The sequence below is a fragment of the Micrasema longulum genome, unplaced genomic scaffold, assembly GCF_059751315.1.
Source record: "Micrasema longulum isolate JH-2025_06_02 unplaced genomic scaffold, ASM5975131v1 h1tg002977l, whole genome shotgun sequence".
Classification (NCBI taxonomy): Eukaryota; Metazoa; Arthropoda; class Insecta; order Trichoptera; family Brachycentridae; genus Micrasema; species Micrasema longulum.
In genome coordinates this window covers 35,292-53,302 of record NW_028280090.1, presented here as the reverse complement: position 1 = coordinate 53,302, position 18,011 = coordinate 35,292, and the positions used below count along the sequence as shown (strand labels likewise).

At 34.3% G+C, this 18,011-nt stretch overlaps 1 protein-coding gene across 1 annotated transcript; it reads left to right on the top strand.

Moving 5' to 3' along the window:
* Positions 1-842: 842 nt before the first annotated feature.
* On the top strand, positions 843-17,484 carry LOC148271275 (pH-sensitive chloride channel 2-like; the record flags this gene model as incomplete). The annotated part of the gene is made up of 6 exons (XM_088241587.1): positions 843-1,175; positions 4,177-4,335; positions 10,282-10,437; positions 12,789-12,954; positions 15,352-15,535; positions 16,966-17,484. Coding segments are annotated over 6 exons (1,271 nt in total), but the record flags the coding sequence as incomplete, so codon positions are not given.
* Between the last annotated feature and the right edge of the window lie 527 nt (positions 17,485-18,011).

Sequence of the window (18,011 nt, the reverse complement as noted above, 5' to 3'; positions counted from 1 at the left end):
TCACTATTTTAAATCCTACTCAATCGACCGAAAATTTGGACTGTATAATTATAATGTATTTTTCAATACATAGACATATTTAACTGCAGTAAACTCACTTTTAAAACAAGAAAAAACTATTATATGAAAAAAAATATGTTTCATAAATCGGGTGTGGTCCCGAGGCTAGTGTTGCGGACTCACGGATCAGAGGTCTGAGGTTCGAACTACACTCTACCCCAACTTGATTTCCATTTTCTAATAGTGAGTTATTTACAACTCCTTGAAAATGGCCCCAAAATCGAAATATTTGGGTAAATAATAAAAACGCTAATATTTCCTTTTTTAAATTACATTATAAATTTAAGATGTTTATAGTAAATAGTTACTCATATCAAACACACACTCAACCTGTCCATAAACCCACCCTCACATACATATTCACATACCTACCAAAACCTCACTCCACTCACCCACGCATCCTCAAACACAAAAACTCGCACACATGCACTTCTACGTATTAATATCTAACTGAACTGGATTTTTATAATTGTGTTTATCTGGAAAACTGATTTGGCTTTATTTTATGTTTTTTTATAATGTTGTTTATATTTTTTTGTATTGCTGTTGTTTTTCTGAATAAACAAAAAAATAATAAAATCAACAGTTTACGTTTTATCATTGTATTATATCACCAAAACTTGCATATTGAGTTTGAGTTATTGTGCTGTGCGTCGATCGCAATATTTGTCGACGTTTCGGATCGGTTGCAGCGCCTATCACCAGGATTGTTGTTGACGTAAAAACAACCCAGAAAAACTCGGCGTGCTGATCATTCTTGTTTAATACAGAATTGTAAAAAGTACCGTATTTTACTTTCCAGCACTTCAAGCTTCATTTCCTTCTCCAACTCCGGTATTTTGACCACCGATTGGCTTACAAGACACACTCCCCAAAGAGGAAGCTGATAGTGGGAGAGGACCAGCTGAGGTCGGGGATCTGGACACCTCACGTGTACATCTCCAACGAGCAAAAGTCATCCATTATGGGGACAGACACAAAGGACGTGCTAGTGTCCATCAGCCCCGAAGGAGTTGTCCTGTTTGGGAGACGATATCAGGCTGTCATCTATTGTTGGATGAACTTACAGAAGTTTCCCTTCGACGAACAGGTCTGCTCCATGAACTTTGAGAATTGTGAGTATCTATTTATTTTTGTACATTTGCTTATGCACGCAATGTACTATTTCCAACTTCCTTGAGAATCATTCAAATTATGTAAAATATTATTGTGTTTACTAGACTGATGAACTACCTGTCGTCAAATGTAATTAATTTAACAGCCAGTAGTAATTACAAAAGTTTACATGCGATCAAAGCCTAAAACTGTTATCAACAACAAATTTGTCTTGGGAATTTAAATTGGGACTTTGTTTAAATCATCCGAATTCAACACCTACGGGATAAAATTTATGACACCAATTCTTCTCATATCCTGTATTTGGTGGTGTCTCGGCAGATAAAAAATATAGTTTGAGTGTGAAAAAGAACCAGAACCCGGGAGGAGCGTTTTTGAGTCAGATAAAAATCCTGAAAAAGGGAATATTAGTTCTCCTCGTAGTGATCGGCGCATTCGCCTACCATTCTTGAGGTCCTCAAAAATGGTGGGCGGTTTAATGGTCATTAGTCAAGACATTGGTATTAAAAGCGGTTCTGTAGTACAATATTTTAATGTTTCTGGACTGGCATCTGAAGCGTATGACTGATCATCTTGCCTTCATAGTGCCGTGCCCTTGCACCACCAAGGGTGGTTAGAAAACCGATGAATGATGGTGATATTTGGTGTAAGGAGCATTTCAATATGATATGATACATGGTTTCTACAAAATCAGAACGTTGGTTACAGCATTTATTTATTAATTAACGTCCAAAGGGCTTTTACATGTGCAGAGGTTATATAAAACTTACAAATATAATTTAGAAATTTGAAAAAAAAACTAGGTGCTCAATTATTATTTTTAACTTTTAAGAATAATAGTTGGTATCTTCATAGTAAATTATATGCTCGCAATATAATTTAATGCTTGAGATATCTATCATCATCTTCATCATCATTCCCTTTCCGCACCTAATGGTGCATAGGGCACTGTATTGGTAAACCAATCGCAGCGTATCTTGATCATTTTTGCTACATGAAGGTAAAATAATCAATATTACGCTTCGGGTACCAGTCCAGGGTGTATGAAATATTATAGTGAGAAAACACCATTTTAACCTATTGCACCACTAATAAAGATGACATAGTTAGTTCATACAACACACTTTAATTTTGACACATTTTTTTATTACAATAACATTAAGACTAAATAAATATTTTGTAATAAATAACAACAACAACAAACCATCACACCGTTTCCCCGTAAGGGTAGGCAGAGAGGATTGAACGCCATAAAAATCTATATTTGCATACAGATCTCGCTTCCTCTACGTTCATACATCTTCTCATGCACGCGCGCCGATTATTCCGACTTTTGACTTGTCCATTTTCAAGTATTTGTTTGTTTTTGGTCATGCCATGTCTTTCTCGGTCTTCCTCTATTTCTGCATCCATCAACATTCACATTGTAAATATTCTTAGCCGTTCTTTCGCTGTCCATTCGCTCTACATGCCCAAACCAGCGCAGAGCTTCTTTCTTGATTTTGTCGATAATGCTTGTCTCAGCCTTACATAATGTACGGATCACAACATTTGTGCATCTATCGTACATAGTTTTACCACACATTTGCCTGAGAGATCGCATTTCGACAGCATTCAGCCTACTTTCATCCCTGTTATTCTAAGTCCATACTTCGCTCCCATACATCAGGGTCGGGACCAGGACTCCATTGTGAACTACCAATTTTGCCATAAATAATATGAAATAAATTGAGATTATTACATTATATTATTAAATCGAAATATACTTATTTATGTAATTTTAATGAATAAAGTTATTGTCATTCAGTTTTAATGTAAAAAAAATCACTTTGAATACCTACCGGCGAATCGCCGGCTTTGTGAGTCAATGACAAATTGACCATGGCCGGTGACTCGCCGGCTTTGTGTTGCAATGGGTTAAATACATATTTCATATCAACCATGTCGGGAATCGAACCCAAAACCTCTTGAATGGTAAGAAAACGCGCTGACCATACACCACGAGGCCGACAATCACGAGGCTGAGATATCTATTACTTCATTTATTAATTTATTTATTTACATACATGTAGTTTACTACACATTATTTGAGACATAAGTCCCAACTCCTGTGATTGAGTCCTGTGTTGAGATGGGACGAGCAATTAGTTGACACAGACACGTGAGTATACCACCACAAATATAGGATCAGAAACACAAAAAACAATTCAAAAAACATATATATGGCACATCAATATGGTAAATAGTGAACTCAAACATTCGGAAAATTATCAAGGAGTTTCCTACTCAAATCTCTCCCACTAAGGAAAATCCAGTCCTTAACTCCTCTTTTGAAAATAGTTTTTGTCCTTGAGAGATTAATACGCTCTTCCAAAATATTAAACACTCTCGGTGCGACAAATGAGAGATGTTTCTGAGCAAAAGTCGTACGGGTTTGGGGTATGACATAATTCGTGCTAAATCATTCAATCATTTTGACACAATAAGCAATCAACTTTGAAGGGTACACGGCAAAAACGGGATCACCAAATATCGAATTTTGCCGGAGAGCAAAAAGATGAATAAACACGTTAAATTGTGTTATTATAAAATAAGTTTTTAATTAATGTTTAATATATTTTTACAAATGATCACGGAAAAATTAACAAATACTTCTACTTTAAATTGTTTTTAAAACTCCTTTATTTAACTGACAAAAATGAGCTCGTTGCTTTCCGCGCGTTATGACTTTTTTTACCACCTGTGATACCATATTTATTTTTTGCAATTTTACAAAACAGTCAGCCACTTTTAGTTAGTTTCAAATATTCCATTCAATCGAATGAGAGAAAAAATTGAGATATTTCTCGGAAATCCAAAAAAATTAAATATGCCCGTTTTAGCCGTGTGTTCTTCATCTATGATCGGTTTTTGATCGGCCAATGATTATAATAATTTCTGAGCGGGTCATCTCTCCACACACTGTGGATATTGTGCATTGAAACAGGGCGTATGTCGCAGGGATGTACAACGCCAGCGAAGTGCAACTCCACTGGGAGGAGATGGCGGCCGTGACCCTGGCTCCGGAACTCCACTTGGCTGAGTTTGCCCTGCTCCAGCACTGGACCAACGAGACCCTGGTGCAAGCCGACTGGAAGGATCCCAGGCACGGTGGATTCAGTAAGTCGTACCATCTTCTTTTCGTTTGAATTTCGTCTAAAAAATGGCCCTCGACACTCCTTATTATGTGTGGTGTCTTCCGTTTAGTTAAAAGAAAGTAATTTGTGTAATTTCCGATTATAGCAACCTGAAGTAATATAAGGTACAGCCTGTTCTGCTTATTATCCTATTAACCCAGATACAATAACTTACTCTTTGAATTATGATCACAGTCGATGTCCTTTACCAGTGATTAGTAATCTTTTTAAACTGAAAAAAACATAACTTGACCCAGGTGGTGTGTCACATCTAGAAAAATTAATATTTTTCGCAGCCCTTATTAAAGAATTTTGTTTTTAAACTATTAATTTAATATTAATGAAATCAAAAACAAATATTTTTTTATATTACTTATTTTTTTGTTGCTAAAATGAATTCGCCAAATCTTCAATTTACCTTTTCTGTGCCACTAGATATTGCTATGGCAGTTTCCAGCAGGCCGCGTAATTTTAGGCGATTTTTAGAAAATCTCATTTGATAATTTTGATAATTCCTCTTGTCCTAGTCTTTCATCAAGCGTCTAACAGATGTCTCCGAGTGTACAAAATCTAAAATCGTTCAGAAATTCTTCACCTCGCCGCATAAGGCACATACAAAGACACGCGTCTTTACGTGCCATTTTTGTATGGCCGGCCCTCCGAGCACCGAAACGGAGAGCGTGTTAACTCGCTTTCAGCACTTAACCCGTGAAAGGTTAGTATTTAATACATTTTAGATACAAGCAAGCGTTACAAACTTCTCCGGTCAGTCAGTTTCTTCTGTTTGATATTATTGAACGCCACGAATAATGTCTCACAAAAGTACATTGAGGGATATATTGTTTTTTTTTTTTTTTTTAATTTTAATGGAATAACCCGCTAAGCCTCTATTTTGAAGCTTGTCAGCAGGTGGGATAGAGGGGATATGAAAAGAGGTAATGAAAAATACACCACAACACCCAGACCAATTGAGAAAAAAATATTTCTTCGATTTTTTTCTTGCAACCGGCGGGAATCGAACCCGCGACGCCAGTTTCACAGTTGGCCGTCTAACCAACTGCGCCACGGCGCCTGTTAATAAAGCCATCGCTAGATTTTCAATAAATGATGCGTGTCATACGTTACCCAAAGTTGCCCTATATTTACACATTTTTTGGGGGATTTGACATCACAAGGAAAGGTTTAAAAATATTTTCCAAAACATCCCTTGCTTTGAATGAATCTTTATGGCAAATTAATAGTTTTATTAATGACACGGGTGAAATTTTTGAGCAATATGCGCTAATATAACACCTTTGTTCAAGCACTGCTCGGTAGCCTTGGTGGACGAACAATGTTTTAGCTTATAGAAGGAATAATCTTAGAATAGAAAATTTAGAAAAATACGTAATAAGGAAGTTCAGCGTCTTTTTTTTATTTGTTGATCAACTATTTAAATAACCCTTTTTTTTATACATCGTATTATCAGCGCTGTGATTTTTTAAAGTTTTGTATTTCTGAAATAACTCCGCGTGTGACGTCAGAGGCTGTTCTCTGTTAGTTCTTCCGATTAGTTCATTTACGGTAAGCCAACCGGATATCCTTCACAGTTCTCATATCATTGGTTGGTTCAAATGAACCAGTGACGTCGATCGAAGTACTGCGTTTTTATTAAAATATTTTTTTTTACTATATTTAAAAAAAAAAAATGCGTTACGACTTAATGCTTTAATTTTTCCGCGCGCAAAAAAACATTTTTTGAATAGAATTTCCCATAGGACTGAAGTTTCTCATTGTTAACAATAATAAAAACTCGGAGAATTTTATTACTAAATGTTATCAAATGTTTGTATACACCCACTTGCTGACTTTTCTATGCCTACCGGTTTTGAGGCGTACCCGTCTCTTCGTCAGGACACTAATTAAACCAACATTCAAAACCCACTACACACCTTCACCATAGTTGTTGCACAAAAATATAAAACCAACACGACATGCGTTTTAATAAGCACATGCACTGATGAGGACAAAACATTCACTAGATTATGAAAATATTTTATGTTGTTTGAGAAATAGCTGAAAAAAAAAGAAAAAAGAGGAGGGGATTGGTTTTATATTTTTGTGCAACAACTATGGTGAAGGTGTATAGTGGGTTTTGCACGTTGGTTTAATCAATGTCCTGACGAAGAGATGGGTACGTCTCGAAACCGGTAGACATGGAAAAGTCGGTAAGTGGTTTTATACAAATATTTAATAGCATTTAGTAAAATGTTTGACCACAAAGTAAATGCTTTAAATATTAAAAAGAATTTTATTACTCTAAGAATAAAAACACAAGTTGTTTCAGTTTCTCAAAATAAAGAAAATAAGTTTATGTTGCATATTTTCACACTTTAATTGTATATTTTAAGTATTTTTATGCATTTTAGCCTTTTTATTTTTCATATAATCCGGTCTTTAATTATACTTCTATTATAACTAACGCTAAACTGAGCTTAGAGGAATAAGCCTCTATTTTTTTTTAAATATTTTATTTTATTTAGTTCTATAATAAACATAACAGTCTTATATTTTTAGATCCTTTTGTTGCATAGTTATGAAAGAACTCATAATTTTTTAGTTTGTTTTAAAAATATCTCAGAAGTATTCCTTTAATAATTTTGCTAATTTCATTAGCAACATTGAATTTGATTCTTTGATCAATTGTCATAATATCTAGAAATTGAATCATTTTCTTAACTTTCGTGCGTCTCCCACATCTTAATATTATACTCATCGCTTTGTTTATCATTCATTTTGTTTTTCCTGCATTTAGATTTAGCTTATTTGCTTTAAGCCATTTGGAGACTGTTTTTAATTCTGAATTTATTTTCCTTATTGCTGCATCATAATTTTTATCAGCTACATAAATTAACGTATCATCTGCAAATAGTTGAATTTGGCAATCAGACAATGTCAAAGTCATATCATTGATGTACAAAATGAATAATAATGGCCCCAGAACAGATCCTTGTGGAACACCCAAATCATTTCTTTTGTTGATCCGACGTTTCATTATTTACTTTAGTCATTTGCATACGATTGGTGAGGTAATTTTCAAACCATTTTAATTCTATGTTTTGAATACTAATGATTCCAGATTTTTTAAATGTAAATACTATGAATTATCTTCCTCTTCTTAGACTTCTGTAATGAGCCCCTGTCTTTAGGTATTGTATTTTGTAATTAATGCATAGTGTATATATTTATATGTTGTACAACTGTACAAAATGAGACATGTTTACTCTTGTGCAAGCAACTTTAAGTCTGACAGGCCTATACGAGATAAAAAACTATTGAAAATTAACAGTGAGCAGTCTGTTATTATTTTTGTATATTGCATCATTTCTCCGCTGGGCACCCTTGAATCACTCCAATATCTGTAAGCTGCACCCTCACAGGACCGCCGCAGTTCTCACTCTGGTGTACAAATACAATACATAATTTAGATAAGCAGTTTCAGAGTATTTGTGCATTGAGTCGTTGCTTACTTTTCTCTTAAGTAACAATATTTTTGTTTGTTTCTGTAGAACCACAGTGGAGTCCATACCTCGGTAAGTCTTAGTAAAACGAACATACAAGCCACAGTCACTGGTTGATTCCTCGGCTCGCTTGCCTCATTTATGTTTGTATTTACATGTACAACCTTTCTACTAATACTACAGGGGATACAAATCATCCTTTTTACACCATTGCACGAGATTTTTTTAAACAATCTTGCAATTTCATCCGAGGCGCACATTTGTGTTACACAATAAAACTGTTTTATGTTCATAATGTTTTACTGGGTAGGTACTGGAAGAATTTGTAAATAAAACGTTTTTTTTCTGAATATTTAACTAATAATCGGATTTTCTAAATCTGTTTGGTTTTTTGCACCATCATAATATCGTGGGGAAAATTCTACAACTAGGTAACTTCAAAATATGTTTACATATTTTTGGATCTTGGTCCACGAATGTTATAAATAGACAAGTGGTGAGTTATCACAATCAATATTATGATGATTTGAATGCATGATTTGTCTATTTGTAGCATTCACGGAGGAGGAAAAAAAATGTGTTTTTAGAGGCTAACTCACAAATAGCTGGCGCCACATTCAACAGTATGAAGGCTGTCTGGAGATCGGATATTTACTCAGTGAAAACCAAATGCCGCCTACATAATGCAGGTCTCCTGGCCTGTTGTTGTGCAAAAAAAAAAAAAAACGCCTGCATCTCACCTATTCTCCTCTACGGATGCGAATCGTGGTACCTCACTGTCTCAGGAGAATCTTGGGTGTGCGGTGGTTTGACTTTGTGAGAAATGAGGTAAGAGAACGGACGCAGCAAACTACGGTGACAACTGTCGTCAAGCAGAGGCGATATGGTTGGCTAGGTCACTAGGTACGGCGGATGCCTCCTGAGCCGTCCTTAACGTACACTGCTGACAGTTCGTCGGCAGCTTATGTCAGAACTTCGGAACGAGAACCTGACTTGGGAGGACGCGAAGAAGTTGGCAGCCGATAGAGATGCACGAAGGCTCTTTGTGGATACCATATGCTCCAACTAGGGAGTGGACATGGAATGATCAACTCACAAAACCTGATTTTGAAGTAACCTAGTTGTGGTAATTACCCTGCGGTGCGTCTGTGTACCATTTTTTAAATATTTTTTCAGCACTGTCACCGTGGCACAAAAGAAATCAAAAACATTTCCATTCGCAACATGTTATTAAACTTTTGGTATTTTTGTTTACTCTCGTCTCGAAATCACCTTTTTCATAAATAATGTTCTTTTTAGTACAAGAACTGGTATTTTTAATGTTCATGGATGGATTTATGGAATGGGTGGATGGAATGGATTTAGAATGATTAATTGTATTTTCAAAAGCAATATGGGTATTGTGGAGAAATGTTTTCATACATAAATGTAAAAACGAAATTCAATAAATAAAAGCATTTTTTATGCTAATAATTAGCAAAAAAAAATTTTTTTTTACTGGACAGTATTTCAAAGATCTTCATTGCTTTAAAAATGTAAAGAAAAATGTGATTTTTCCCTATTGTGAAGCTAGTTTTGTGTTTTATTATTTTTAAGAGTCGCAGCAATAGAATGATTGAGAATATAATAGGTTATTTATCAAAAAGTTCCGAGTGTTAAGAGGATATTCGGTGGAAGAGATGTTCGAGGATTATTCCTCTTATACTTTTGTATTTAAACATAGTTTTTCTCTCACTTTCTCGCAAATGCCTCCCCAATACGGTGCGAAAAAGTCAACTGCAAGTCAGACTATGCCTAACTAATATCGACAAAATCGAGGTCTCGTATTACCGATTTCCGCACTTTAAAATGAATCAATTTTGTTTTTTTTTTTCAAGAAAGATTACTATAATGAAATTTTATGTGCCAGTACTTTTTAAGTTTTTTAATAATATTTATTCTATATATAATAGTCCTAGGTTCGATTCCTGGCACGGTGGATGTGAAATATTGATTTTAACGGTGGTTCTACAATACAATGTTTAGTCCCTGGACTGGCACCTGAAGCGGAAGACAGGTCACCTTCCCTTCTATGTGATAACAAAAATGATCAAGATTCACTAAAATAGTACCAATTTAGTGCCCTTTGAACCACTGAGTGCGAATACGAAAATTGTGATGATGCTGATCATATTTGATTAAAAATTAATAGCAGAGCACATTTGGTATAAAGTTATTGTTTAAAAATTCCTGCTAAAATTCTATATGTGTCATCTAATATTTTGTATGGTCGAGAAGAAAAGAGGTTTTCTAACTTTGGATCAATACCTCTTTTTTTAAATATATTTGGAGTCCCCAATACTACCCATAGGATCACAACTCACAGCCCATCTTATTCAAACTTTATTTTCAATGCGAAGAATTATCATTGTTGTTTAAAATGGTTACAGTTGGCAACTTCAGTTCTCTGTCGTTCTCCTTCAAGCTGGCTCGGGAGATGGGATACTACATGATAGATTACTTCATTCCCTCCATGATGATAGTGGCCATCTCCTGGGTGTCCTTCTGGCTGCAGGCCGACCAATCAGCTCCGAGGATCACCCTAGGTAAGTTATATTTATGATACAGTCGGTGAATTCCCTGTCATACTACATTAATACTGACCATTTCTCCAAAGTACCTACTTGAAAATTTAAAAAAAAAACTGTTTAATTTGAAATCTCATGCAGTACAGATCCAGAACCGAACCTATCATAGGTTCAGTTGTCACAAAGAACCAGGCACTTGCTAATAAGGGAAGGAAGAATAATATCTGTACTTAAAGCTGAAAGGCTGGAAGTCAAATTTTTGCCAAAATTGAGTTACGGGTGTCATTTTGTTCATATATTCAGATTCTATTAATGCTAAAAACATTGGAGTCCTCCGGTATACCACTACTGAAATAGCTTGTTCAAAAACACCAGTAGTGCAATAATACTCGTGCTTTCAACAAAATGCAACGGTTTGCTGGTATTAAAGCAGTGGATACTGAATAAATTCCACAATCTTTACACAAACTACCTCTGACGCAGCGAAGGATTTTGCACAAAATTAAGTCTTATTATTGTCATAATCAACCATTATATCATTTCTTTTGCCATTTCATTATTTTACTTTGCTTTTTTCACATACTGTTTTCTTTCAATTACTGTTTTATTGCTATAAATATTATGTCATTAAATTTATATTTACCTGTTATTTTCATTAATAATTAATGTTTTCATTTAAGAAAGTTTTATAAATACATTGTTTTGCATTCAATATTCTACATTAATTTTTAAACTAAAGTCCGAAGTAGAACAAAAAACATTGAAGTCCCATAGTTATTTGATAGTCCATATTTTAACTATTGTTTTCTCAAAAGCCTATAAATCTAAAATGACAGCAATAAATTGTGTTTTTACTTCGAGAGATACATTTAAACTGTTTTACAACTTCAAACCGCTCTCCTGAAAAATTTACCAAATGTGACTTCCAGCATTTCACCTTTAAGGTACAGATATGCTTGTCTTAATTTACAAACGTGTATATTCCCGTCCCTTTTCAGTAAGTGACAGGGAGCTAGATCCCGTTAGATCCAGCGCTGTATATTTAGATCACAAATGCTTTGACAGTATTGTGTTCTATCAGATTTTTTTATCTGTTTAATTAAAATTGTTATCATTACATGTTATTTTTCTAATCATCAGTTCCTGGCTGCCATGCACAGCACAAGACTGCAAATGATTATGCAAAGCTGTTGGACTTCTTCCACATATCTCCTCCTGTAATCAAGTCGACTGTGCTATCCGCTGAAATATCAAATAGAGAGATAAAGATTACAATACTCTAACTTTTGATACTGAGATCTGGGCGTTTTTATAATAAATTGCTCCTTGCTGTGTTGCCTGTGGGTGTGATACCATACCATACCATACCATGCACATACAACTTGCATCTATCTTGGTACCGGTTTACCTACATAGATAGATGCGACAAAAACTCACATTGGAAAATATACAAAATACATTGTATTAGGGATTATAAATAAAAAAAAAATCTAATGTGTACATTGTATAGTAAATTATTTTGTGCTATGTAAATGTGTTTTTTTTTTTTTTAATTAGAAATTAATATTTGCGTTCTTATGATTTACCCAAATATTTAATTTTTAGGGCCATTTTCAACAAGTTGTAAATAACTCACTATTAGAAAATGGAAATAAAGTTGGAGTTAAAATTCGAACCACGGACCATCGAACCACGGACCATTGGTCCGTGAGTCCGAAACACTAGCCACAGGACCACAACCGGACTCAATTGATTGCCAAATAAAGATATTTTAAATAAAATTTATTAGTTGACATACAACCATACAACTGCAACTCTTTTAACCTGTAAATAGTTCAGCGGAAGTTTTTACGCTACATACAGTTCAAAAAGTGATATGCACCCTAATAGATTGCCCAAAGTTACTATCCCTGATAAACTTTTGTGTACCCACAAGTACCACCAGACTCCGACACATGTTCCAGTTCACCCACCATTCTCCCCTCCCCCGGTGAGCATCCACAGAACAGCTAATAATTATGCTGAGCTAATATAATTATGATTATGGACTTGCTCCACACCACTCCTGCTGCTATCAAATCAACCATCCTATCCATCAAATAGCCATCCCCTCAATTCTCCTCTTTTTAATGTGTTTCTCTACTCATCTTCACTTTATTTCCATTTTCTTTCTTCTTTCTTTCTTTTTTTTTGAATTAATTACATGTTTGGTGTAATAGTTATGATTTTATTTGATGTTATTTTCTTTAATGCTTTATGTACTTTCAACTATATATTATAAGAGCCCTCTGGGCGTTTATTAAATAAATATATAAGTATGACTCGTTTTTATTGAACTTAACTAGTTAACTCATTTACTTATGTTCCAGGAACAACTACGATGTTGTCATTCATTACCTTGGCATCGTCTCAGGGGAAGACTCTGCCCAAGGTATCCTACATCAAGGCTAGTGAAATATGGTTCCTCGGATGCACGGGATTCATATTTGGTTCTCTCGTGGAATTTGCTTTCGTCAACATTATCTGGAGGCGCAAGTAAGACTACGTTACTCCTCTTTGCTACTCATTTGTCATAATATTATAAAAATGATCTGTCCAAAAATTTTATCTAAACTTTGTGTTTTCATCTAAATTTATTGCAACAGAGGGAAAATATTTTTGAGAAGGGAATGTGGAAGTGTAGGCATTTACAGGGCTTATGATCTGTCATTGTCTGGTTTAAGTGGCCACTTTACACACATTGCAATCATTATTATACATTATTTTATTTGATCAAAAGTCTTCAAATCTTTCGTCTAGAATGTCAAGTAGATGAAAGTGAACATTTTTGACAGCGCTGCTCAAATCAAATCTGCTCGTGATGTTTGTGCAGTGTACGGTGAAGATACTATGAATTATTGACTTATTTGTTGAAAAATAATGAAGGAGAATACATTATTGACTAATTTGTTGTAAAATTGATTTCCAAATTGATTCCATATACACTGACTTTTGGAAAGCTTTTGACAAGGTCTGTCATAAACTACTATTAGCTAAATTATGTAAAATGGGTTTTGGAGGTAAATTTCTAAACTGGTTAACTAGTTACTTGAACGATAGGCAATTAATTGTTAAAGTAAGGTCTTTTTCCCCTTATTGTTTTAAGGCTACCAGTGGTGTACCACAAGGTTCTCATTTGGGTCCGGTGCTTTTTTTACTTTTTATCAACGATATTACAAAAAATTTTAATGACGTAATGTTTTTACTTTTTGCGGATGATCTTAAAATATATAGGGTGATAAAGACCTTTGAAGATTGCCTTTCCGTTCAACAGAACTTCAATTCTCTAGATGAGTGGTGTAAAGAAAATAAAATGTACTTAAACCCTAAAAAATGTCAGATCATTCGTTTTCATCGAATAAAAAAACCGCTCATTTTTTGTTACAGTATTTGCGGTGTCAATCTTTCTACAGTATCAGTGATAAAGGATCTCGGGGTATTTTTTGATGAAAAACTGTCTTTTGTATATCATGTCAATGAAATTTCAAGCAAAGCATTAAAAATGTTGGGCTTTATTTTGAGAAACACAAAAAATTTCAAGTCCATCCGATCATTGAAAATATTATACTGTTCTCTTGTAAGAAGTAATTTAGATTTTAATTCATCAATATGGTCACCCTGTTCATGTTTATAATATAGAAAACATTCAACATAAATTTCTACGATATATAAACTACAAACTAAACATTCCAATACAAAATGTAAATTATGACTATTTATTAACACTGCTTAACCTAACAACACTTTCTGAAAGAAGAACTATTAATGATCTCACTGTACTGTATAAAATTGTAAACTCTTTTTATGACGCACCAAAAATACTTGAATTGATTAATTTTAGAGTACCTGCTGTCAACACTAGGAGTACTTTATTGTTTCATTGCTCCAGTACTTCTTCCAACCAACAAAACAATTCATTGATACTGAGACTGCATAGGTTAGGTAACGCTTATGGAACGGCTGCAGACATTTTGTCCAATTCTTTACTATCTTATAAGTCCACAATATCAAGTTTATTTGTAGCTGCTCCTCAAACTATTATTGACAATTCAATTCCATAATTGAAAAAATACTTACTTGTTTATTTTTATTACCATATACTTGTTTTTTATTTTTTACTATTATATCAAATTGCATTGTAGTATTGGCAAATACGCATTTCATAGATACACATTTTTATTTCTTCTTTTTTCGCGATAATATATGCTTGCTTATTTATTAATTTAACTTAAATTTGTCTTTCTTGCTTACCGTAACTCTTTATTTACTGTGTTTGCTTTACAGAAATGATTTTATAAGCTTATATCTTTGCATTTTTTGTTTATATACTTACTGTTTTTTTATGCATACCTTTGTTATTATTGTTTGTTTTTTTTTTTTACTTTGTAAAACTTTTTATTATATCCTCTTTAACTAATTTTACATATTTTTTCTGTATGTTCTGTGTTTATTATTTAGTATGGTAGCATGTATTTCATTTTTATTTTTTGTTAATGCCTTTTGGGCGTTAATGAACAAAATAAATAAATAAATAAAAAATAATGAAGGAACATTATTGACTAATTTTTTGTAAAATAATGAAGGAGAATACATTATTGACCAATTTGTTGTAAAATAATGAAGGAGAATACATCATTGACTAATTCGTTGTATTTTTTTTGTTGTGTTCTCTTTATTTGGTTCTCTGATTCTTTTCTAAACGGACACAACTTATGCTAACACACAATACTACATGTATTTCAAAATATGTCTTCTTTTGTTTAATGTAACACGATTTTTCATCATAGTCTAAAGAGTCTATTAGAATTTGCATGTAAATACATTAAAATATAAAATTATAACAATTAACAGTCTAACAAATAACAGTGTTTCTAACCTAGATGTGATTTCCAGGAAAGTGGTGGAGCTGAAGAAGGTGAACAGCAAGTACATCCTGAAGAGCACCCTGACTCCGCGGCTGGCCCGCAAGGAGTTGGGGCAGAGCCAGACACTGCACAAAGCACACTCCTGCTCCAGCCTGGATGGGGCTTCGGACGCTCCCAACAAGACCAACTTCAACAACTATCTAACTGTTCATGTGAGATAAACTCTGCACTTATAATATTTCACTGGGCAATACGCCCTGTCTTCGTTTTTTGGTATTTTTAGTAACATATTATAATTAATTACCCACTAAGTCCAAAAGCAAAACACAATTTTTTAAAATTGATTACAAAATAAACGACAGGTTTATTTTATGAACTTACATATTATCATCATCATCATTCCCTTTCCGCACCTAATGGCGCATAGGGCACTGCATTGGTACTTGGTACTGCATTGGTCATCTTGATGAAAAAAAAATGGAATCAGGCGTGATCACCATCCTCAGACATGAGGCACGAATTGAAAAGAGAGAGATATAATACCCTTTGTGGCTGGCTTCACATATAAACCGAAATATGCAGTCAATACACTCAAAACTACTTGCAGAGGAACGCTAAATCTCACCATTTTCTGTCAGGTCAAAAGATGCAGATCTAAAATGCTCATCGGCTTTTTTAGCTGGTTTACCCTGACTTGAAAAATAATGTGAATGGTCAAAAAATAAACCAAATGTGGATGTTCAGTGGTGGGCAGAATAAGCCTGCCGATGTCTCACTATCAAATATACAAACACAGGCGCCATGGTGGTGTTGTTTAGAAGGCTAACTGTAAAACTGACATCGCGGGTTCAATTCCGCCAGTTGTAAGAATCTCCGAGAAAGATTTTTTCAATTGTTCTGGTTGTGTGGTGTATATTTCATTACTTCCTTTCTTTCCCATCTGCTGACAAGCCTCTAAAATAGAGGCTTAGCAGGTTATTTCTCAAAAGAAAAATGTAAAAAATTGAAATTCACAGTGTGTAAAGTGGTCTCTTAAACCGGCCAATTACAGCTCATTGATACAGTCATAAAATTCTCCATGCCACAATAATTTCTTTATTTCTGAAAATTTAGTTTTTCTGGGTTATTGATCACACTGCAGAGTTGTCACCAGATTACACTTTTGTCAAAAGTCTGTCAAAACAGACTTTTGACTGAGCTTTAACAGTGAACACAAGGGCAGGCATCGACCATCTAGTACGAGTATTCTCTTGTATTTTTATATTTATCTTACGTCTCACAAACTTTGTATTATATTTATTTCATTACAGTCCCCCTCTTCTAGGATTTCTTGAATGGAAATTTTTCTTATAGTCTGATAAAAGACAAAAAATTTCTGGGACCAATTTGGTATTTGTCGGTTATTTTATCGAAGGGAAGCCTTCATACGGTTGATACTCGCCCAGCTGGCAATCCATACCATGCAGGTGATCTTCTGAGCATCTATATGCGTTGGATAGGCCAGTACTATGTGTTACAATGGACAAACGGCTATGAAAACCTACAAATGTTGATCTATCATTATTGAGAAAGATGGACTTCTAGATTTCCTTGTTGTTATTTTTTACTGAAATAATTCATTGATGTTATAATTAATTTGCAGAGTTTCACGTCACAAGCAAACCTCCCGACCATCACGACCCAGAGCTACGACGACCTCACGTCCACCAACAGCCGGGGCTCTCACGACGGCGACGGCACGGTGACCGTGACGGTCGACAACGCAGGCGACGACGTCCCCCACAAGGCCCAGACCTGGACGACCATGACCCCCCAGGAGATCTCCATGTGGATAGACGCCCGCTCTAGACTCGTGTTCCCAGTCGCCTTCCTCATATTCAACATCATCTACTTCACGTTTGTGTATTTTTTGTGACTTTTGTCGCTACTTTTTCAACCGGCTATATCATGTGCTATTCAAAATTATTTACATCGCACCCCAGAAGTACACTGTTGTATGTCTTAAAATATTAATAGAACAGTGTAGCATTATAATTACTGCGGTTTTTTCCTCACTGATATATTCAATTGATTTCAAAGAATAGTGAAGTTTTCTGGTATATCTCGCTCAAAAAAAATTACAGAGATACGTGAGTGCTCTGCTAAGAAAGAGAAAAAAAAAGTTGTTAAACTGCATTCATAATTCAAAACAGCCAAATTTAGACTTACAACAGTAACATGTAAATATCATATTATATACTATAGAAATGTTTTTTTTTTAACAGAAGAGTTAATAAAATGTGAGCATTTCTTGATAATTTTTTTTAAATCACAGATTTTTATTTTGAATTTATTTCACACCCAATTTAAACGGCTTTTACTTACAAATCATATTATATTTAATTTTTTTGCCATTTATGGCTGTTTTTATTAATTATTTGCTAAAATCTTTTAAAATATCTTAAAAATAGGATCACCATTATTAATTTATACCCAAAGCAGAATCAATAATTGATTAATAATCAACCAGTAGCATTCACAATACATTCACATACACTTTGTGGACTGACCTTTTTTATTTTAGGAACCTTTCTGAAAATGTTTGTGGTTTTATCTTTTGTACTATGAATCTTTGTCTTTTTTTTCTACATCTTTGAGATGATAATTTGTGATCTGATTTGTCACACAAACGTTAGTAAAATGTGCTTT